Here is a 21,527-nt window from a genome sequence, read left to right on the forward strand (position 1 = left end):
TTTTGTGGACTGTGCTAGCAATAAAACAAATGTAATTCCCTTTTGGTCTTCAGTGTTCTATTTATTGCCATGGGTTGGGAAAAAAATAAAAGCAGGGGACAAGCTCCCTCACTTAAAATGTTTCCATGAATCCCATTATCTCTCTCTAATGACAATCATTACCATTTTGTAGACATTGTGGTTTTTCTTCTCACAAGCACTTTTCAAATCTAACATAAATACCTATTCATCTCATTGGCAATTATCAGTGCACCAGACCTAATAAAACCCCCCTCCATACAGCTAGGGACACAAACACAATTAGAATAAAAATGTGACCTGTGTTTCCGTTTCTTCTTCCTTGGTGGTGTGTCTACATCCTCAGCAAGAATCGGAGCTATGATATTAGATTCCTTTACTCTGAACTCGTAAACCTGCAACAGAAATGCCGTACTTCACTCACTTTCTGGGGGAATTACAGCACATCTAGCAGAACTGAATTAAACATAAATCAGAAGGAAATTGAACAGGTATTATTTTGTTTCTACTGCAAGAGACGTTCAGAGATTTAGGGCATAAAACACAAGATGCATATATAAACCACAGTCTCTGAATCAGGCCCCACGAGGTCCCAGATTTGCTAATGACACACTATTATTTTTTCTAAATTCCTTCAACTTTTTCTAATCACTAACAAAAACAGTCTTATTGAGTTAGATATTGAATTGATGCTGAGGGAGTCAGAATTACCTGCCGACAAGTCTTTGTGCCAATCAGCCTTGCAATTGCACAGAAGTTGTCGTAATAGGTGCCAATGAGAACTCTAAACAATGAGGCTTCAGCTCCACTCCAATCTACATTCTCAGGGGGCTCAATATTTGGCTTCATCTTGACTGGCGTCTGACAACGAGAGTTTGCTTCTAGAAGACAAAATGAAATGAAATGACTGACATCAGTCAATACGTAAGACCACCACGACAATCATTAGTAATCCATCAAGTTACTTACCAGAAGAGCATGAGCTCTCGTCTTTCTTCTCTTCTTCCTCTTTATCATTGCTCTCCCCACTGGTTTCATTGCCAGCTTCCCTGTCGCTATCTGTGTCTTTAGCTTCTGACACATTGACTGTTGGAGTGCTTGGTCTGCTGGTGCTGTTGGGAAGTCTACCTCTTCGGCGACCACAAGGGCGTTTTGGTGGCGTCTTTATCCTCTCTGCTGTCAATGCTGCAGCAAATTCCGTAGCACCGTCCTGCAGAATAAAGTTCTCTTAGTGAAAGTGGTGCAAATTTATATTTACAATAAATAATAAATTGTACACTTATAGGGGTTTAACAGTGATGTTCATGCATACCTTTGAAGAGACTGTGGGGTCTTCAGCAGCTGTCAAAAACATATGATCCCATGATCCCCTGCAATAACTTGGCTAGCAAAGAGTCATGGGAGTTAGGCAAGAACTGACAATTTAGAAACAAAATGAAACTATACGGTGTTGCTTTCATTTGTTTTAAGAGTATACATATTTTATAATAATTAGAGGGTATCCATTGCCAAACACAGCTTCACCGTTTATATAAAACAAAAATGCTTTTCAGGTATCACATTTCATACATACAGAAAATAGCTTATTCATATACAATTATTATATAAACACAATTGTTATACACAAAATGACATAGAATAAATATATACAGAACAGTTTTGTTGTACGCTAAATAAAAGTCCTAGATTACATGTATACAAAGAAATCCCCTAAAACAAGGCAGATATTCAATCTACTGGCTACAATGCAGGCCCCCTCAGTCCAAAAATAAGAGTTATGGTAGACTTACCTTTGTTAACTCTTTCTTCGAGGTTCATAGGGTCCACAGGGATACCATGGGGTATGTAGTTGGAGTAATCCATTGCACCAAACAGCTACAGCTTTCAAGCTCCCAGCATGCACAGGACCTCCTCCCTATATACCTCACCCCCAGCCACAGGCCTTCAGTTCGTAAACAAGCCTAACGGACTGAAAGCGGAGAAGGAAGTAAAATGTACACAAGAAAAACTCTCAAAAAACAAAGAGGGAATCAGAGACACAAAAAGAAAAGAACAGATCCCAGCTGAGGCCAGGTGTGTCAGCGGTGGGTGCCCTGTGGACCCTATGAACCTCAAAGAAAAAGAGTTAACAAAGGTAAGTCTACCATAACTCTTATTTTCTTCTTCGGGTTTCATAGGGTCCACAAGGATACCATGGGGATGTCCTAAAGCAGTTCCCTTAAGGGTGGGAACGCTCCTGAGCAGAAAGGAGAATCCGCCGCCCAAAGTAAGCATCCTGGGAGGCAAAAGTATCAAATGCATAGAATGTGATGAAAGTGTGGACCGAAGACCAAGTCGCCGCCTTGCATAACTGTTCTGCAGAGGCGCCATATCTAAATGACCACGATGGTCCCACAGACCGAGTAGAATGTGCCGTTACCGTGTTTGGAACAGGGAGATCAGCCTGAGTATACACATGAGAAATAGTCATACACAGCCACCAAGCCAGAGTCTGCTTGTTAGCTGGTCAGCCTTGCTTATGAAAGCCAAATAACACAAAAAATGCATCTTACTTCCTGATGGAGCTGGTACGATCCACATAGATACGAAGAGCTCGAACCACATCCAGTGAAGCTTCATCTACAGAAAGGCCAGAACACAAAGGCTGGGACTACAATTTCTTCATTCAAATGAAAATGGGATACAACTTTTGGAAGGTAACCCGCGCTTGTACGGAGGACAGCTCTATTCTGGTGAAAAATTAAATATGGAGAGTGACATGAAAGTACTGCCAAATCAGAAACTCTGCTAGCTGAGGAGATAGCGAGGAGAAAAAGCGTCTTCATTGTCAACCATTTGAGGACCGTGTCTAAGGGTTCAAAGGGGGGAGCCTGCAGTGCACTGAGAACAAAGGATAAACCCCACGGTGCCACCGGGACGACAAACGGAGGTTGCAGACGGAGAACACTCTGAAAATTTTTTCTAACATCCGGCAGAAGGGCAATTTTGCGCTGGAACCAAACTGACAATGCAGAAACTTGAACTCTCAAGGTAGCCAGGCGAAGAAAAGCAAGAATTCGTCGACCCTGAAAACCTTAGGGTCATATTTTCTGTGGGAACACCAATGAAAAAATGATTGCCAAATCCTGGTGATAGATGCGGGCCGAAGCAGGCTTCCTTGCCCTAAGCATCGTCTGGATCACAGAAGTAGAAAAACCTTTGGCCTTTAAGACAGAAGACTCAAGAGCCATGCCGTCAAGGCCAGCCGAGGTAGATCCGGATATAGGCAGGGACCCTACACTAGCAAATCCGGTCGTAGAGGAAGTGGACTGTCTATGGATAGACATGTCAGATCGGTGAATCAATGTCTCCTGTGCCAGGCAGGAGCTATTAGTATCATCCTGCCGCCTTGCTTGAATTTTCTGAGGACCCTTGGGAGGAGGGAGATTGGAGGAAACGGGTATGCCAAGCTGAAGTCCCACCTCACCGCCAGAGCATTCACAAAGACAGCTGAGGGGTCCCTTGTTCTGGACCCATACCTGGGGACCTTGTGGTTGTAACGTGCTGCCATGAGGTCTACGTCCGGTAGTCCCCACTTGTCCACCAGGAGCTGAAAGACATCCGGATGCAGAGCCCATTCTCCGGCATGTATGTCCTGACAACTTAGAAAGTCTGCTTCACAGTTTAGGATCCCTGGAATGAATATTGCCAAGATTGCTGGAAAATGGCGTTCTGCCTATACCAGAATGTTCGCCAGTTCCCTCATGGCTGCCGAACTTTGTGTGCCTCCCTGATGGTTGATGTAGGCCACTGTGGTTGCGTTGTCAAGACTGAATCTGGACAGGCCTGCCCTGAAGGAGGTCCTGCGCCAGAATAAGCGCCCTTGTCCACTGCACGAAGCTCCAAAATTTTTATGGGCAGGTGACTTTCCTGAGCTGTCCATCATCCCTGAAAGGTGTGATGACCTGTCACCGCGCCCCATCCTTGCAGACTTGCATCCGTGTTGAGTACCACCCAATCTGAGATCCATAATGGGCGACCCTTGTTTAAATGAGTCGTCTGCAGCCACCATGCGAGGGAGAGGTGAACCTCTGGCGAGATGCTGATTGTTTGAGACTATATCAGATGATATGGACCATCCCAATGAGACAGAATCCAATGTTGCAGGGACCTGGAATGGAACTGGGCATAAGCCACCATGTCGAAGGTGGATACCATGGACCCCAGACTGTATTGCTAAGTGAACTGACACACTCTGATTGTGGAGCAGTTTGCATACCCGTAATTGCAGGACAGCAATCTTGTCCACTGATAAAAGAATCCTTTGCAACAGGGAATCCAGCAGCGCCCCCAAACATACCATCTGCTGAGTTGTAGAAAGAGAAGACTTTATCCAGCCGTGCTCTTGCAGACATGCAATGGTCATTTGGAGATGGTGTTTTAAAACCAGAGATTGCGCCAATATCAGGAGGTTGTCCAAGTATGGTAGTATCCTGACTCCTTGTCGCCTGAGATGAGCTGCCATGCCTGCCATTATCTTGGTGAACATTGCTGTGGGCAGACCGAAGGGCAGAGCCTGAAATTGGTAATGTTGTTGACCCACAGCAAACCTCAGGAACTGGTGAGATTGTGCAATAGGTACATGCAGATACGCATCCTGTATCCAGGGAAACCATGAAATCTCCAGGCTCCATTGCCAGCATAATTGACCGTAGAGTTTCCATACGGAACTTGGGCACATGGATGAATTTGTTGAGAAACTTCAGATTCAGAATAGGGTGATGAGACCCATTTGGTTTCAGGATCAAAAACACATTTGAATAATAACCCCTTCCTTATTGCGTCACAGGAACGGTTATTATAAGCCCTGAACTCAGGAGGACACAAATAGTCTCTTGGAGGGCCAAGGCCTTAACTAGGTCTGAAGGAAGAGTTGTACAAAAAAAAAAAAAAAAAAAACTTCTGAGGGACATGATTCAGGAACGTGAGAGCGTATCCATGAGAGATCGCTTTTTGAACCCAAGCATCCGTAGTTGTCTGATGCCAGGGGTAAGCAAATGGAAGAAGTCGGCCTCCTACCCTGAGATCCCCCAGGGGGAGGCCCGCCCCATCAGACTTACCATCCGGCTTGGAGGCTGGACGCTTGACTGACCAAGATTTGCTGGTCTGCGTTTCCTTGTGGGAATTATCCTGTTTGGAGAAGGACTGTCCCTTTGCCCTTCCTTGCGGGCGAAAGGACCGAAATGACGACTGCCTATACTTAGGGGTAGTCGTAGATGGCAAGGATTTACATGATACCAGCGCAGGAGTCTCAACCACCTTCTTCCCCATAACAATGTATCACAGGTATAAGGTATAAATGCAATGTGACAGTCTTCACAAGTAAATGTGAAAAGACAAATTACCCCACACACCTGTACAGAGGGATGAGGAGAAACACAGTGATAGATATATCTGACAGTTTAGATATAAAAGGCAGTACAGCAGCTAACATTAAAGTCACATACAATGTATATATAAATTCAAATGCACATTGTCTCTGAATCAACTGACCAAACCCCCGGGGGCTTGGTAGGATAAAGAGCACTATATACTTCACCCAAGGGACTGGCATACAGGGAGACTGATCCACACCTCTGAGAACCAACAGCTTTCAGCAGAGCACTCTAGGTGGACTGCGAGTCTCTCAATACACGAGGTGGTCAGAAATAACAAACCAGACGCGGGAACCCACACAGGAAGTTGCGTCTGGGTGGGGGAGGAGCAGCCTAGGGAGTGCCTATCTCCCATAAGCTGCGTTAACGGCACAAGTACGCTGGCGCCTCAGTAGTAGACGCTACTATTGCGCTGCTAGTGCATCTACTACCCATCCCCGGCATCGGACGATAAGGCCCTGGTGGTCTAAGGGAGGACGCGGCTCACAGGCCCCTCACTAGCAGCAGTCTCCGGTGAGTCTCCTACATCGGAAGCCAGGACTGCAGCGCACGATTCACCGACAACGAGAAATCACCTTACCTTGTCATCTCCTTGGATCCAATTGCAGTCCAGGCCCCAACATTGCTGCTGGCTAAGCTTCGCTGTGACCCGCCAGAATCCCCAGGGCCCGTTGCAGGAACTGGCGTTTCGGCATCAGCGGAGGTAGTAGTACATGCGTCTTATTTGGACGCCTAGTACTTAACCCAGTAGTATAAAAAACTAAGGTAAATCAAAAAATAAAAAGCCTGGGACTGCCTAAACAGTCCCGCTGTTTTAACAGGTGCGTCTGGATACTTGCTGAGCACCAAACACAAAAACTGAATGCCTGTGGCTGGGGGCGGGGTATATAGGGAGGAGGTCCTGTCCATGCTGGGTGCTTGAAAGCTGTAGTTATTTGGTGCAATGGATTACTCCAACTACATACCTCATGGTATCCCTGTGGACCCTATGAACACAGTAAAAGGAAGGTGACAGGTGGCTGTAGTAACAGTAATGCTTTTTTATTTAGGAAACGGTTACTAAGAATTAGGTGAGGATGGATTCAGCCTTTAAATACATACTTTAAAAATTTACATCATCCAAGCAGTTTTGAGAAAATCTCCATAGAAGTATAGTACATACTAACAATGTCTGCCTGTGTTTTTAGCCCATGAATTGTTTAAAATATTTTTATTTTATTTCAGAAATTTCAATAAATGTGGATTTTCTGGACACAAAGGAGACCTTTGACAAAACTGTAAAATCGCACTGTAACATATTCTGTATATATGGGTCAAAACCTACAGTGAAATATCTTATTCAGCGATATATTCACTACTCCGTTAGGTATCAACTATTCTAAAAATCATCTAATACAGTAGAATGAGCACATTCAGTCCTACAGAAAAGACAATCTATACAGGACGCAGAACTTGTAAAGAGAAATAAGTAATAGCTTCCCTGCAAGTACATGAAATACAAGCCTTGTGACTTGAGTAACACGTCTTCTCATGCCTTGAGGAATATAGCTAAGGAACAGAGTGGTGTAAGGGTGAGTCTATGTGTATGTGGGGGTGTATGGGAGGGTAAGACTCCACAGAATTGATTAACAAACAATTATCGGAAGCATCTTACCAATAGTTGATAACAGTGAGGTCCACAAGGTTTTCCATCATTTGCGCCTTCGTTATTTTTTCTTTTGTAGGTGTTGGGAGTGGCATGAAATGCTGTTTAAGACATTAAAGGGGAATTCATTTATCTAGCACTAAAAAAGCATATTTCATGTAGCACAAAAAATAAAAATAAAAAAACTTTGTTAGACATGTATAAGGCATGTGAAAGTCTTAAAATAAATACCATCAACATTCAGTGAAAACCACACCCCCTAGCACCACTTGGGGCATTGCAATGGAAGTAAAAAGTGTCACAAGCATGACAACACAAAGTAGAAAAACACATGCATACTATACTAGTAATAGGACTTTCTAAACCAACAGTGTTTGCATGATTTGTTCAAATGTTTAACATTTGAAGAAATTTCCTTCCATAGCGTTATATATTAGGAGCAGCTACAAGGGTCAGAAATAGATGCTGCTCTAATAAACAGTTTGTAATTATATATTATACAAAGAGTATACATGAAGTAACTTGGGAACCCATGCTCAAATGACATGTTTCACTAAATCTAAGTGAAAAGAAGTTAATACGACTATGAATGTAATGTGTGCAAATGTTTGTAACTTTCAGGCGCATCTGTATCAAGCTGATTTTTGCATAAAATTATGCAAAAACTGCAGTTTCTGCATAATTTTATGTATGGATCCTATGTACTAATAGCACAATGCAGAATATTTCACAGAAATCTCCAGCAAAGTGCTAATTAGCACTGCAGAAGGCAGTTCCCATTATTATCAATGGGGACTGCGATCTGACTCCTATGTGTTAAACTTCAAAAAGCGAAGCTTATCAGAGTTTAGCACCGATAGTTTACACCATCTTTAAGTGGTGTAAACTACTGTAAGCCTATGGGGGCTCCCAGGGCAGGAGAGAAATCTTTGGATCTCTCCTCCGCAGCCCCCGGCCATTTCCGGAAGCCAACGCTGTGCACATGCGCAGTGTCAGCTTCCCCTGGGAAAGTCTCACACTTCAGTGAAAGACTTCTCCTAAATGCCGGGGATATAACTCGCGGGGACAGCGTTTAACGCAACCGCTGTCCCTGTGAGTTCATCATAGTACATAGCCAGGATATTATTCTTAAAAATAAAAAAAAATAATACATAAGTACCACGATTATTAGTATATAGACCCCTAAGTCAGTACCAAGTAACACCTGCTTTGCTAAAAAAAAAAAATCAATAGCTTCCAAACGTTTCTTGTAACCAGTTAAGAGTTTCTTCTATTGATGTAGAAATCTTCTCCCACTTTTAATGTTTCCAGTTCAAAAAGACATTTTTGCACATAGTGCATGCATTAGAGCTCTCAATAATATTAAAGTCTGGGGGCTGTGAGGGCCATTTCAATAAGGTATGATTTGAATCGTTGTTTTCCTAAGAAATACAGTTTATTTTCAGGTTCAATAACTTCACTGACTCGAGTGATCTGCAGATATATCTTTAGATGATGGTCGTTCATACACACTGAATGACCATCATCTATGCGGGAGCTGCGGGTCGGAAGAAGGGTCGGGGCCGCCCGCTCCCCGTGGCTGCCGCTGCTGATCGCCCGTACATACTTGCCGATGGACAGATATGTCTGCAGACATATCTGTCCATAGGCTGTGCTGCACAGCTAATGCGATATGTCTGAACGACGTTGTTCACAGGCATATCGTCTGTATCCTCTGATCAATTGTTCAGCCAGTATATCGGCCAGTGTGTACCCAGCTTTAGTTTCAACAGTTCCTCCTAACCCATTTATTAATGAAAGATGAAATTCCAAGACAAGATCACTTAGATATACTGTATTTTTATAGCCTTCCATTACTTTGTAACCATCTTTATGTTTGAGCTCTGATTCAGCTGCTTAGAGAGCCTACAATTGTTGAGACTCTGTATCCTTTAAAAAAGAAAGTTTAAAGGTTTTTTTTAATAAATATGGAAAAAATGAAAAAGAAAGAAAGAGTATCAACTGGAAGAGTGCTGACATTGTTGCACATGCCACGTTCAGTTTTTTCTCATTCTCTTTAAGCTTATTTGTTTATGCTGCAGAAGTTGTGCTCCAGCATTTGCTAACTATATATTATAAACGTTGATTTATTGCTCTGAAAATACACCAATAGTTTGTAGATCTAATCTAGCTTGATCAGTGGTTCCCAAGACCTGTCCTACAAGTCCAGGTTTTAAAAGGCATTCTATGATTGAGTTCAGAATCACAATGGCTAAGTTTCTTGGATTTAAACTTGCATATCCTTAGAAGGACTGAAGAACTGGATTTGGGAAACCCTAATCTAGACACAAACAAGTGACAACCATACAGACAAAGAACTAATATGAGCACAAATTTTTAGTGTTAACAGTAGTGAGGGAAGCCATTTTTACCTAATAAACTACTGTGTGTGTATAGCTACCACACTCATTTTAACACACTGCACCAGAATAAGTAATATAGTTAGCTTGGTATTCATCAGAGTATGTAGCAGTTTAAGGGCCGTATTCAATTAGAGGCGAAAAGTCCGAATCCACGGAAAAGTATCGCGGATGGCATAATTTTACCAGGCGAAAACTAATCCCCGTATTCAATTCCAAAGACCTTTCGCGTACACAATGTAATCGGCGGAAAAGTTTCGCCTATGAACAGCAGTCGGAAAAAAGTGTAGAATTGGAGTTTTGCGCTGCAAACTTCGGGAAAACACCCTGCACCCCTTGGACAGTCCCCCAAAGATAAACTGTGTAAAAACAAATTGAAAAAATACTTTAGAACACCCCAAAAAAGTACTTTCATATTGGAGGTAAAAAAGTTCAAAGTTGGGGGACAAACTTTAAAACTAGCGAAATAGACTTCTGTGGGGTCCCCAAGTATGGGGCAGGTGTTTTTTGGTTTGCAAATGCTTGCGGCAGGTGGATTTTTTACGTGATTTTAAACTTCACTTTAGCAACTTAAAAATATGCTAGCCCCCATTTTCAAGCACCCCAAATTTGCTGGGAGTAGTTAATTTCACCAAAAAATGCTGCTTAATGCTATTCTTCGCCACTTGTGTTAATGCGCTAATTGGCACAACTTAATACCCCAAATACCTTCATTAGGGCTAATCGGGGGAATCTATAGTGATCCCCAATTTTAGTGCATCTTTTGGAGGGTGTCAGGCTGAGTTCCTCCTCATTTTTGACAGGACTTGTCGGCTGTTTCAGTTTCACCGGGTGCCGTTTTCACGTCCTAATTGAATATGACGAAAAGCGGGAGCGCGCTCGATACTTTCCTGCAAGCAAAACATGCGATGTAGGCAAAAAGTCCGGCATGCAAAAAAGTATCGCGGGTGCGAAACTAATTGAATACGGCCTATATCAGACATGTGTAGGAACTTTTATTGCACCAAAGTGTTTCACTTACGATGTAAAAAACAGTCATATTTGAAACATCGCCTACAGAACAGAGTATGGAATGAATGAAGACTCTGTTCCCTCTGCACAGATTTTGCGTTTGGTCCATCAATATTAGGTGTGCACTCTGGAGGCAGAGCGCCGGGTAACTGTTGCTCCGTTAATTCTTTGTATCTGAAAAAAGTAAAAAACACAAATGTTTTAGTTTTACCCCATACGGACTCAACAGCAACATATACTTATATCTATTGTGTTTTTCGCAAGTAATTAGATGTAAAACATTGTACATCAGAAGCGGGCAAGTTAAATGGCACACACTAACCTGCCTTTATTCATATAACATCCATGAGAAAACCAGAGAAGAAACTGTGGCCCCTTCCAGTTTTGGCCTGCATGCTAGAACGCTGAAGATATTGGTTTTGATGATCACACAACAAATCAGGAGCCTGTGCTAAATGCTGGTAGACTTCCTACAGTTTCAGGACATGAATGGGTTTCTAAAGAGCATGCTGAACATACAACTTTGCCAGTACCTCCTATGTCACACTCTAATACCCCTAAACACAACAGGTCTGATGCAGAGTTGAAGAGCTTTGCAGAGCGTTATCTTATGCATTTTCGCACAGTGGATGCTCTGTGTATGCAAGTACAGGCGATACAGAATCATACACATTTCAATCCCATCCACACTTACATCTAGAGATGTATAACTGGGGTTTCTCACCTAGGCAACACTCGGTGAGGGTGTGTAAATGCAACTGCGGGCTATGCAGAGTTGGCTGCAAGCAAAAATATAACTCTATGCAGCCTCATCTTTTGCAGCTAATATAGGGTAGGTACAATAACTACTAGCAAAACAAGCTTACAAAAACAAGATGTGTACAACGCTGCATACAGGCAAATATATTATTACCATGCACGCACAGAAGGAGCGACATACACCCAATTTACTTTACATCTTTATTCATATGTTGTGTGTGCAGATATTTGTTGATGAGTAGTTGTATGCTAAATATGGGCCCTCTAAAGTCCTCCCTGGAAGTTACAGTATTAAGCAAAAAAATAAATAAAATGGAGATCCATTGCTCTGTTAGTGGCTATGTTGAGATTATGCAGAGACAGCAATAAACTGGCATTGACAAATATACTGTGCACATTACCCAGGTGCAGAGAATCTGTAATGTGCAATGCTATTCAGTGAGCATTACAATCAGTACATTTCTGGTTTATAATAAAAACACAACCTGGTGCGCTGTAAGTTAGAAAATTAACTATAGGAAAAGAAGAAGTGGAGCGCTAGTTGGATCAAGTGACCACACTAATTAATGCAACCAAATTTATTGCAACATAACACAGTAAACATGTATAAACATACAATATATTCTACACTGGTAGGATGTGAGAATATGAATGAGCAATAGTCAATAGAATAAAAGTGTGGGACCAATCCAGGGTCCAATGGTAGGTAACGTTCACAATCAAGCTCTATATACGTCCACTGAAATAAATAAAGTCAGCAAGTCCATGTATAATGTTGCCAAAATTTGCCTTTTTGTCTGCTGAAGGGAGTCAGGGTTTTTAAATAGCCGCGACAGATGCATAAATGCGGCATTTAAGAAGGGTGAAGAATAGCACTATTTTTGGGGGGCAAAATAACTATGCCCATCAAATTTGGGGTACATGAAAATGTGTGTAAACATATTTAAGTTCCTTCAATAATTTTTAAAAATTCTTCAAAAAAAAACCACCTGCATACTTGGGAACCCCTCTGAAATCTATTTTGCTACTTTAGGATTTTGTCCCCCATCTTTTTTTTTTAACCCCAAAATTCAAGGTACCGTATATACTCGAGTATAAGTCGACCCGAATATAAGCCGAGGTACCTACTTTTACCCCAAAAAACTGGGAAAACTTACTGACTCGAGTATAAGCCTAGTGTGGGAAATGGCAGCAGCTGGTAGTGCCCCCAGTAGTAATTCCCCCTGGTTGTGCCCCCAGTAGTAATCCCTCCTGGTAGTGCCCCCAGTGGTAATCCCCCCTTTCAGTGCCTCCAGTAGTAATCCCCCCCTGGTAGTACCCCCAGTAGTAATCCCCCCTTTTAGTGACCCCTGTAGTAATCCCCCACTGGTAGTGCCCCCTGTAGTAATCCTCCCTTGGTAGTTCCCCCAGTGGTAATCCCCCATTTTAGTGCCCCCTGTAGTAATCCCCCCTTTTAGTGCCCCCTGTAGTAATCCCCCCTTTTAGTGCCCCCTGTAGTAATCCCCCCCTGTAGTAATCCCCCCCTGGTAGTGCCCCCTGTAGTAATCCCCCCCTTGTAGTTCCCCCAGTGGTAATCCCCCCTTTTAGTGCCCCCTGTAGTAATCGCCCCCTGATAATGCCCCCTGTAGTAATCGCCCCCTGGTAGTGCCCCCTGTAGTCCCCCCTCCCCACCTAGTAGAGAGAGACGTGAAAAGAATAAAAATAAAATAAACACTTACCTTAAACTCCAGCTCCTGGTCCCGCCGCTGTCCGCTCCTCCGGCCGCTTTGCATGGGAGAGACGTCGTCATGACGACGTGTCTCCCATTACCCACTGCGGGAGCCGGAAGATGGCTCCCGCAGTGGGAGCAGCAGCAGCCGCTGAGAGTCTGACAGACTCTCAGCGGCTGCTGATTACACCAAACACGCAGCTGCCGGCTCCGGCGGCTGTGTGTTTGGCAGTGTGTAGCGCTGACCGAACTCCGTCCGGTCAGCGCTACACTTGACTCGAGTATAAGCCGAGGGGGTACTTTTTCAGCACATTTTTTGTGCTGAAAAACTCGGCTTATACTCGAGTATATACGGTAATTTTTTGGGGTGTCCCGATTTTTTTTTAAAACCTTTTTTTTTACATTAATTTTAGGTGACATTCCCAGGGGTGCAGACTATTTTTTTTTTTTTTTTTTTAAGAATGCACCCCTAAACCCCAATTCTGCAGTTTTTTTCGCCACCTATTGTGTGGAGAAAAGTTATCCCCGTTTTTTTACAGAGACTTTTCGCACAGGCGAAAAATTATCGCCGATAACGGGTTTTCGCCTCAAATTGAATACGGCCCTATGTCTTCTAAATAATATATTTTGACTGCCTTAGTATGATATTGGCACTACAGATGGCTGCCTAGGCAGCCTATTTGCTCAATTAACTTTTCTCATAGTTTGGGTTGTGTTGTGACAGGATTATGTGTCCATCTGTTCATTTTCAGGACCCAGTGACCAGATCTTCCAGGTTGTTGAGAGCTTCCTGGATGTTGAGGTGTAGAGCCCAAGCTGGATGGATTCCCTGTCTACACTTCTGAAATGTTAGTTTATGGTGGTCTTTCTCCAGAATAGTTGGCTTTGGTTAATGTTTTTTGACTTGCACAGCTTTGCTGTGTGTATCCCCCCCTCCCCCCTAAGGAAAGCTTTGGGACATACAAAGATAGAAATGTTCCCCAAAGTGGATGCAAGTGAAAATAGTATTTTTGTTCTTACCATTAAAGCCATTTCTCCAAATCTATATGCGGGACACTACGGTCACACCCTTAATGGCTCTGTAGTTACTGTAAAGCTGGCCACACATAAAGATCTGTCCAACCAGCCAACTAGTTGATTGGTTGGAATGAAAATCTGGTAAGGTATGAAAGCAAATGACAATCAGCAATTTGCTCCCAAATGCCGGAAAATGGACAAAAACTGTTGTTTGAACAAATAGTTTAGTTCAAACATTTAACAAACTTGTCTGAATAACCATTTTCATCTGTTTTCTGGCATTTAGGAGCAAATTGCTGAGATTTACACCCATGCGTTACCAGATTTTCATTCCAACCAATCAACTTAGTTGGCTGGTTGGACAAAATCTTTAGATGTGTGGCCAGCTTAAGTGTCACAGTCCAATTCTTTGTTTTTGTCCTTTTTTGAGAGCTTAATTTGAAAAGAACTAATGGGCCCCATCCATCTGCGATGGATTGCCGCGATCCAGTGATGCTGCAACCCAGCATCGGGGAATCGCAGAAATCCAACATGTTTGATTTTGCTGATTTGACGATCGCGATCAAAAAATTATTGCGATCAAAAAATTTCTGCGGTTCGGCGACGGATCGCAGAACATCGATGGTGGGAGGTCGGCGTTTCCATCGCTGGATCGAAACTACTAGTCGCTGATGTATGGCCACCTTAAGGCACTTTTGCAAGGAGATGTTATATAGGTGAGGAGCTACATTACAAAGTAGCTGTAGCAGTTTGATTGACAAATCCTGCATTCTACCCTCTATACCGCAAGTGGAGAAAATAAGAGATATGATAAGAACTTACCTTAGTTATCTCTATTTCTATGAAGTCCATAGGGTTCCACAGGGTACCTTGGGGTATAGGTGGATGCGGCAGTCATCCGGGCACCTCAGAGTTAAATTTTGCAGCTCCCAGGATGCACTGGGGTCCCTCTCCTATACCCCGCCCCGAGCCAAGGCACCTTGGCTTACGTAACAAGCCATAGGACAGAGGAGGAGAACAAAGAGAGAAGAAAGTCTGGAACACACAAGAAGCACATTCTCACCAAAAAGGAGATGGAAAACCGGTGACCAGAACAAAGCCCATCGCCACAGGTGCGACAGGGTGGGAGCCCTGTGGAACCCTATGGACTTCGTAGAAATAGAGATAACAAAGGTAAGTTCTTACCATATGTCTTATTTTCTACTTCAGGGTCCATAGGGTATCCACAGGGTACCTTGGGGATGTCACAAAGCAGTACCTTCAAGGGAGGGAACGCTCCTATGCAAAAAGGAGAATCCACTGCCCAAAGGAAGCATCCTGAGAGGCAAAGTACCAAATGCATAATACCACGCAAAAGTATGGGCAGAAGACCACAGACCGAGAAGAATGAGCAGTAACAGAGGACGGCACTGGGACGCCCTCATGAGTAGAAGCCTTAGAGATCGCCCTGCGAATCCACTTGCCAACGTTAGTTCGTCGGCAGACCATTGCATATGGAAACCGTAGAGAACAAACAAGGAGTCCTACTACTGAAAGGAGCTGTTACGGTGCACAGAAATCCGGAGCACGTACCACACCCAATGAGGCCTCACCTGCCGAAAGGTCTAGAGAGCTAAAGGCCTGTACTAGAACTTCCTCGGTAATGTGGAAACTAGACACCACCTAAGAAAGGAAACCAGCGCGAGACCTAAGAACCACCCTGTTCTTGTGAAAAATCAGAAAGAGAGGGCGACGAGAGAGAGAACCCCCAAATCTGACACCCTTTTAGCTGAAGCAATAGCTAGCAGAAATACAGTCCTTGCTGAAAGTCCATTGAAGTCCACCGAGCCCAGGGGTCCAAATGGAGGTTCCTGGAGAGCTCGAAGGACCACAGCCACAACCTGAGGAGCCACTGGAGGGACAAAGGGAGGCTGAATGCAAAGGACAACCTGCATAAAAGAGTGGATATCATGAATGGGGGTCACCCCCCTCTGAAACCACACTGCACCCACAAGGAGGCAAGGCGGAGACTTATTTACGCCCTCCCGTAGAAAAGCCAGAACCCTGGATATCCAAAATACCTGGGGATCGGACACCCTTTAAAGTAGGTATGCCACACCCTGTGGTAAAACGTGGCAAAGGCGGGATTCCGAGCACTGAACCTGGTGTTGCACCACAGAGCTGGAGAACATCTGAGTACCAAAGATGTACGGACCATGCTTGAGCCACCAGCAGGATCGAACCCCCGTCTTGCTTTAACCCTTGAAGCACTCGAGGAAGTAGGGAAAACAGAGGAAACAGGTACGCAAACTGGAAGGTTCACCGTATCATTCAGCGTCTCTAGTTCTGGACCCATACACCCGCAGCCTGTGGTTGTGTCTGGAGGCCATAAGGTCCATTTCTGGAAGGCATTGTTCACTGGGAGCTGAAATACCTCTTGGTGAAGGGATGGTCCCCCAGGATGCACATCGTACCGGCTGAGGAAGTCTGCTTTCCAGATGAGGACTCCGGGAATGAACACTGCCAAGATGGCTGGGAGATTGCCTTCAGCCCAAGTCAGAATGCGGGAAACCTCTAGCTAGCGCTGCCTTCTGACAACGAGGTTCCCTTTGACATTGATGTAAGCCACTGTGGTGGCATAGGCAGACCAAATTTGCCCGGGCTGTTCGAGCAGGAGTCTGACTAGTTGCAGCGCTCTGGAGACTGCCCAAAGTACAAATATTGATCGGGAGGACAGGTTCCACTGACATCCACCATCCCTTAAAGACGTGTGGACCCGTCACAGCTCCCCAGCCCCGAAGACCGACATCCATCGTAAGAAGGACCCAATCCGGGATCCAAAACGGGGTCCCCTGTTGAGGTGAGACGTCTGCAACTATAAGGTTAGAGACAGTCGCCCCTCCAGAGAAAGCACCATTGTCTGTGTCTTTAACCGACGGGGCAACCCAGCCCACCTGGAGAGAAGCAACCTCTGCAGAGGCCAGGAATGAAAAACTGGGCATACTCCACCATGTCGAACGTCGACACAATGGACCCCAGTAATCACATCGCTGAGTGAAAGGATACTCGGCGACTCTGGAGACAAGTGCGTAACCTTGTCTGTAACACAGAGATCCTCTTACCCTCGAGACGATACTCTGCTATTTAGAGTCCAACAGTGCACACAGATGGAACATCCTCTGGGATGATGATAGGGAGGACCACTTCCAATTTATCAGCCAGCCGATAATGTCAGTTGCAGATGGCTGCTGAGTACTTCTGGAGACCCTGCTAACAGAAGAAGGTCATCCAGGAAAAGTATCAGGCGAACCCCTTGGATCCGCAGGAGGGCCGCCATGACCGCCATTACCGAAGAAAACACCCTCGGTACCAAAAAGAGAGTCCAAAATGCAGTACTCGAAACTGGTAATGGTGGTCCTATTACAGCGAATCTGAGAAAAAAAACTGAAGAGCTGTGGCAATGGGGAAATGCCGGTAGGCATCCTGAACATCCAAAAACACCATAAAGTCCCCAGGTTCCATAACTAACAATGGAACGCAGGGTTTCCATCCTGAACCGGAGTACCTTACAAATACATAAAGGCACGTGAGGCGGAGGATAGGACGGTAGGAACAGTTTGGTTTTTGTACCAGAAAGATCGGAATAAAAACCCATCCACCCTTAGGGGTAACAGGACAGGCACTATTACCCCTGCCTGGAGCATAGAGTGCACAACCTTCTGGATCTCCAAGGCCTTGTCTGAACAAAGGTCCGTGAAAAACTGATGAGGAGGCCCTCTGTGGAAGGAGAGGGCATACCCGTGAGAAACAACTTCCCTCACCCGAGTGCTGTGGTGGTCTGACACCAGCACTTGGCATATAGCAGAAGTCGGCCTCCCATCTCGGGGTCCCCAAGGGGGAGGCCCGTCCCGCCCGGCCAAGGGTCTATCGACAGGTCTGGCGGCCGGACGTCTGATACTCCAAACCTGTTTCTTGGGCTTACCAGCCTTCCTGGCCCCCTAGGGCAGTGTTGGCTAACCTTGACACTCCAGCTGTTATGGAACTACATAACCCAGCATGCACTGCTACAGTTTTGCTATTAGGGCATGCTAAAACTGTGGCAGGGCATGCTGGGATATATAGTCCAACAACAGCTGGAGTGTCAAGGTTAGCCAACACTGCCCTAGGGTCTCGGAAAGGAATGCTTTCCCTGGGAACAAAAGGACCAAAAGACGAGGTCCCTGACCCAGATGGAACCGGAGCTGAAGGTAGACATGCAAATATTGCTGCAGCCAGCGTATCCACTATTTCCAAAAAGAACCTGACCATTATAAGACAGAAAAGCTGTCCTTCTTGGACTCAGCATCAGCTCTCCAAGAGCGCAACCACAATGAGCGGTGTGCCGACACCGCAGCCGCGGAAACACGTTAAACAATCCACCTGAGGGGGGAGTCTCCCATTCTAACGGTAAGTAGGGCTCAAATGCAATAGTCTCAAATAGACAGCTAAAACAATTTTCCCACTGGGAGCAACTGGGGGAAAGGATGCCTCCAAAGCATCCGTCCACCGTTCCATGGCCCGTCACCCAACCGACTGCATTAGCCGGTCTGGAAACACACCACTGTCTGGAAGCCCCTCCAGCAAGTGAGTAAACATCCTACAAGGAGGATATGGACGGCATAGTTAAGGACGCACTCTTCACTAGATTAGTGAAAAAAAAATCCTCAGCAAACGGGCAGGCATAAGACAGGCGCCTGTGAGACTGGAACCCTGTGCCAGGCAATTTCCACGCTGCCTCCAAACGATCCATTAATTAACCAGAGAGGAAATACTGTGGTGTCACCCTTAATATCCTTAGAAAAAAAGGGTTATTAGGCCAGGACTACCTAAGTGGGAAATCTATGACAAAGACTCAGCCTCCTAAGGAGGGGGCTCAGAGTCAGACAAGTCAGGAAACTCACCATCAACTGATGTCACATCATAATCAGAATGAGTAGACTGGGATGACAGTAAAGACCATGTAGACGTCCGCAGCGGAGATTCCCCCTATAAAATGTCCGACAGGTTCTGCAGAGTGATGGAGAGTTCCCCCCCAAACAGGCTCCGGGGAGACTGTGTGGCGGTAACAGCTGAGGGATGCACAGAGGCACCATCATCAGCCGAGGGGAACCCCTGTATGGGAGATGGGACTACCGCCTGCTGCGAGAACCCCAACTGGCGAACGTAGGGGGGGGGCATATCCTTGCGCAGCGACAGCTACCTTAAGCGGTCAGTGACTACACCTCTCCAATCCTCCCTCTGCACTGTACACAGAAAAGGGAGACAGGGACATCATATAGTGCAGAGTCCATACTCCCAACATAGTAATGAGAGTGTAGATGACGTATGTGACACACCACACAGGAAACACAATATTAACTGTGAGGTAACATTGCACCCTGACAGAGAAAAACAGGGATAGTAAATGGCTAACAGTTAGTTAATAAAAGACACAGTCAGACACCACTAGCATATTCACATACAATATAAAAGAAAAAAAAAAAAAAAACACCCGCACTAAGATCAACTACACAGACGCAGAGTCTGGTAGAATATAGTGCAGCATACACTGACCTGCCAACGGAGGAGAGGTATGCAGGGGGACCCGGACCCAGATGCTGCCCTGAAACAGCATTCAGCGTCTGCACATTGATAAAATGGGCGCCGAGGAGCTGAAGGGGTTGTGGGGGGCGGGTCTGGGAGAGAAGCGCTGACACAGCCCGCCAGACTGCTGTGGAAAGGCGCTGTGCAGCGGGGGAGGTGCCGGCTATAAGATAGGGAAGGCGCACTCCCCTGGCCTGTGATTAACCCCCGGGTCCAGTGGGCGCCGGGACTCCGTGCCAGTCCCCGCTGTAGGCCGTCCCCAGGGAGCCCCCTACACTGGAGACAAATTGACTGTGACCACAGCGGGAACCCACTACTTACCTGCGACCCCCGTACACAGTCCGGGGATCCTCCGGGGTCCCCGCTAGCTGAGACCCCGGAATCCCCGGATCAGTACCGGCGTCCTGGCCCGGCGGGGTGAAGAAGCGATAGCATGGGCATCCTATAGGACTGTCCATGCTATCCGCTCTGAAGTTTGCAGCGTCTGCTGCCTCCAAAATCTTCAGGGGCTGTGTAGAACAGCCCCACTCTCAGAGTTACCCGACTCCGAGCCGGGCACCTACGAACTGAAGGTGCCTTGGCTCGGGGGCAGGGTATAGGAGAGGGATCCCAGTGCATCCTGGGAGCTGCAAAATTTAACTCTGAGGTGCCCGGATGACTGCCGCATCCACCTATACCCCAAGGTACCCTGTGGATACTCTATGGACACTAAAGTAGAAAGGGATTTAACAGTAAACACAAAAACCCTATTTTCACATTCATTCCAATTACAATATGAATGACCTATGAGTCTAACTTGATTAGACATTGATATGCAACAGAGGCAGGCAGTCTAAAAACAAACCTAAAGGTAACCAATGACCGGATTGAAGAGGTTGCCTTGTGTAAAGATTGAGGTAGACATTTTGGAAACCCATTATCAAAATGCTTAAACATTTGGTATAAGGGCATACTCAGACTAGCATTTCTACAGTTGTTGCTAATGCTATGTAAGGTAACAGGAACACACCAATGTAAAAATTGTGCATTATGCAGACTTATTGATATGATTTATGATTTACACTAGTGCTTGTATGAACAACAGAGACATGCAAGCTCCAGAGTAATGATCTTAATACTTGCACCATATTATCCCAGCAAGTAGTCCTTGTTACATTTGGAATGCAGCATGATTTGTTGCTGACAAGATGTTCATCTGATCAAACCCTTAAGTATTTTCACATATACCACAGGTTCTCAAACTCAGTCCTCAGGACCCCGAACAGTACATGTTTTCCAGGTCTCCTCACATAATTGCAAGTGAAATAATTAGCTCCACCTGTGGATCTTTTAAAATGTGTCAGTGAGTAATAAATACACCTGTGCACCTGCTGAGTGACCTGGAAAACGTGAACTGTGTGGGGTCCTGAGGACAGAGTTTGAGAACCACTGACATACAATGAAAGAATTTACTTTACAGCAAATACACTTTTTTTTAATTATTTGCTGTATTCCCCACATTCTACTGTACACTCACTGTACTGAGCGCCAACACCTGGCATTGGTGTGAGTGGCCATGTGATGTGTGACCTGGAGTTGTTTTGTCATTTCTGCAGGCATTAAGTTCACTTGGCTTTCGCCAAAATGGGTAGGACAACTTACTAATATAGTGCTGATCATCTTTTATTTCACATTCCTTTAACCACAGTAGAAAGGATGCAGTAGTACTTAGCTTAGTATTTAAAGCAAAACAAAGCTCTCTTAAGGAAAGGCATAACATGCACTAATGGTACAAGAACTTTGCCTAATACAGAAGTCAAATGTTGCAGCCCCCTTATATAGAATGCACTAACCAATAGATGTAAACCTATTTCATGAGGCTTATTCATTAACAACATAAAAACATGCCAGTCTTCTAATAGTGACATTAAAACTACTATATCTGTACTTGTAAGTGCCTAGGCCAGAACTGGAGA

At 45.0% G+C, this 21,527-nt stretch overlaps 1 protein-coding gene across 5 annotated transcripts in view; it reads right to left on the bottom strand.

Moving 5' to 3' along the window:
- The window catches only part of EZH2 (enhancer of zeste 2 polycomb repressive complex 2 subunit), an 85,601-nt gene that overhangs the window by 21,034 nt on the left and 43,040 nt on the right, over window positions 1-21,527 (bottom strand). For 3 of the 5 annotated variants that reach the window (XM_088474268.1, XM_088474266.1, XM_088474267.1), the window contains exons 8-13: window positions 10,498-10,661; window positions 7,087-7,178; window positions 1,331-1,402; window positions 988-1,228; window positions 730-899; window positions 319-413 (exon numbers count right to left, since the gene is read on the bottom strand). In XM_088474268.1, coding sequence (XP_088330394.1) covers window positions 319-413; window positions 730-899; window positions 988-1,228; window positions 1,331-1,402; window positions 7,087-7,178; window positions 10,498-10,661 — 834 coding nt within the window. The remainder of the gene's footprint in view (window positions 1-318; window positions 414-729; window positions 900-987; window positions 1,229-1,330; window positions 1,403-7,086; window positions 7,179-10,497; window positions 10,662-21,527) is intronic. The other 2 variants (XM_088474270.1, XM_088474269.1) reach the window with 1 other exon arrangement.

The sequence above is a fragment of the Taudactylus pleione genome, unplaced genomic scaffold, assembly GCF_031769625.1.
Source record: "Taudactylus pleione unplaced genomic scaffold, aTauple2 ptg000150l, whole genome shotgun sequence".
NCBI lineage: Eukaryota > Metazoa > Chordata > Amphibia > Anura > Myobatrachidae > Taudactylus > Taudactylus pleione.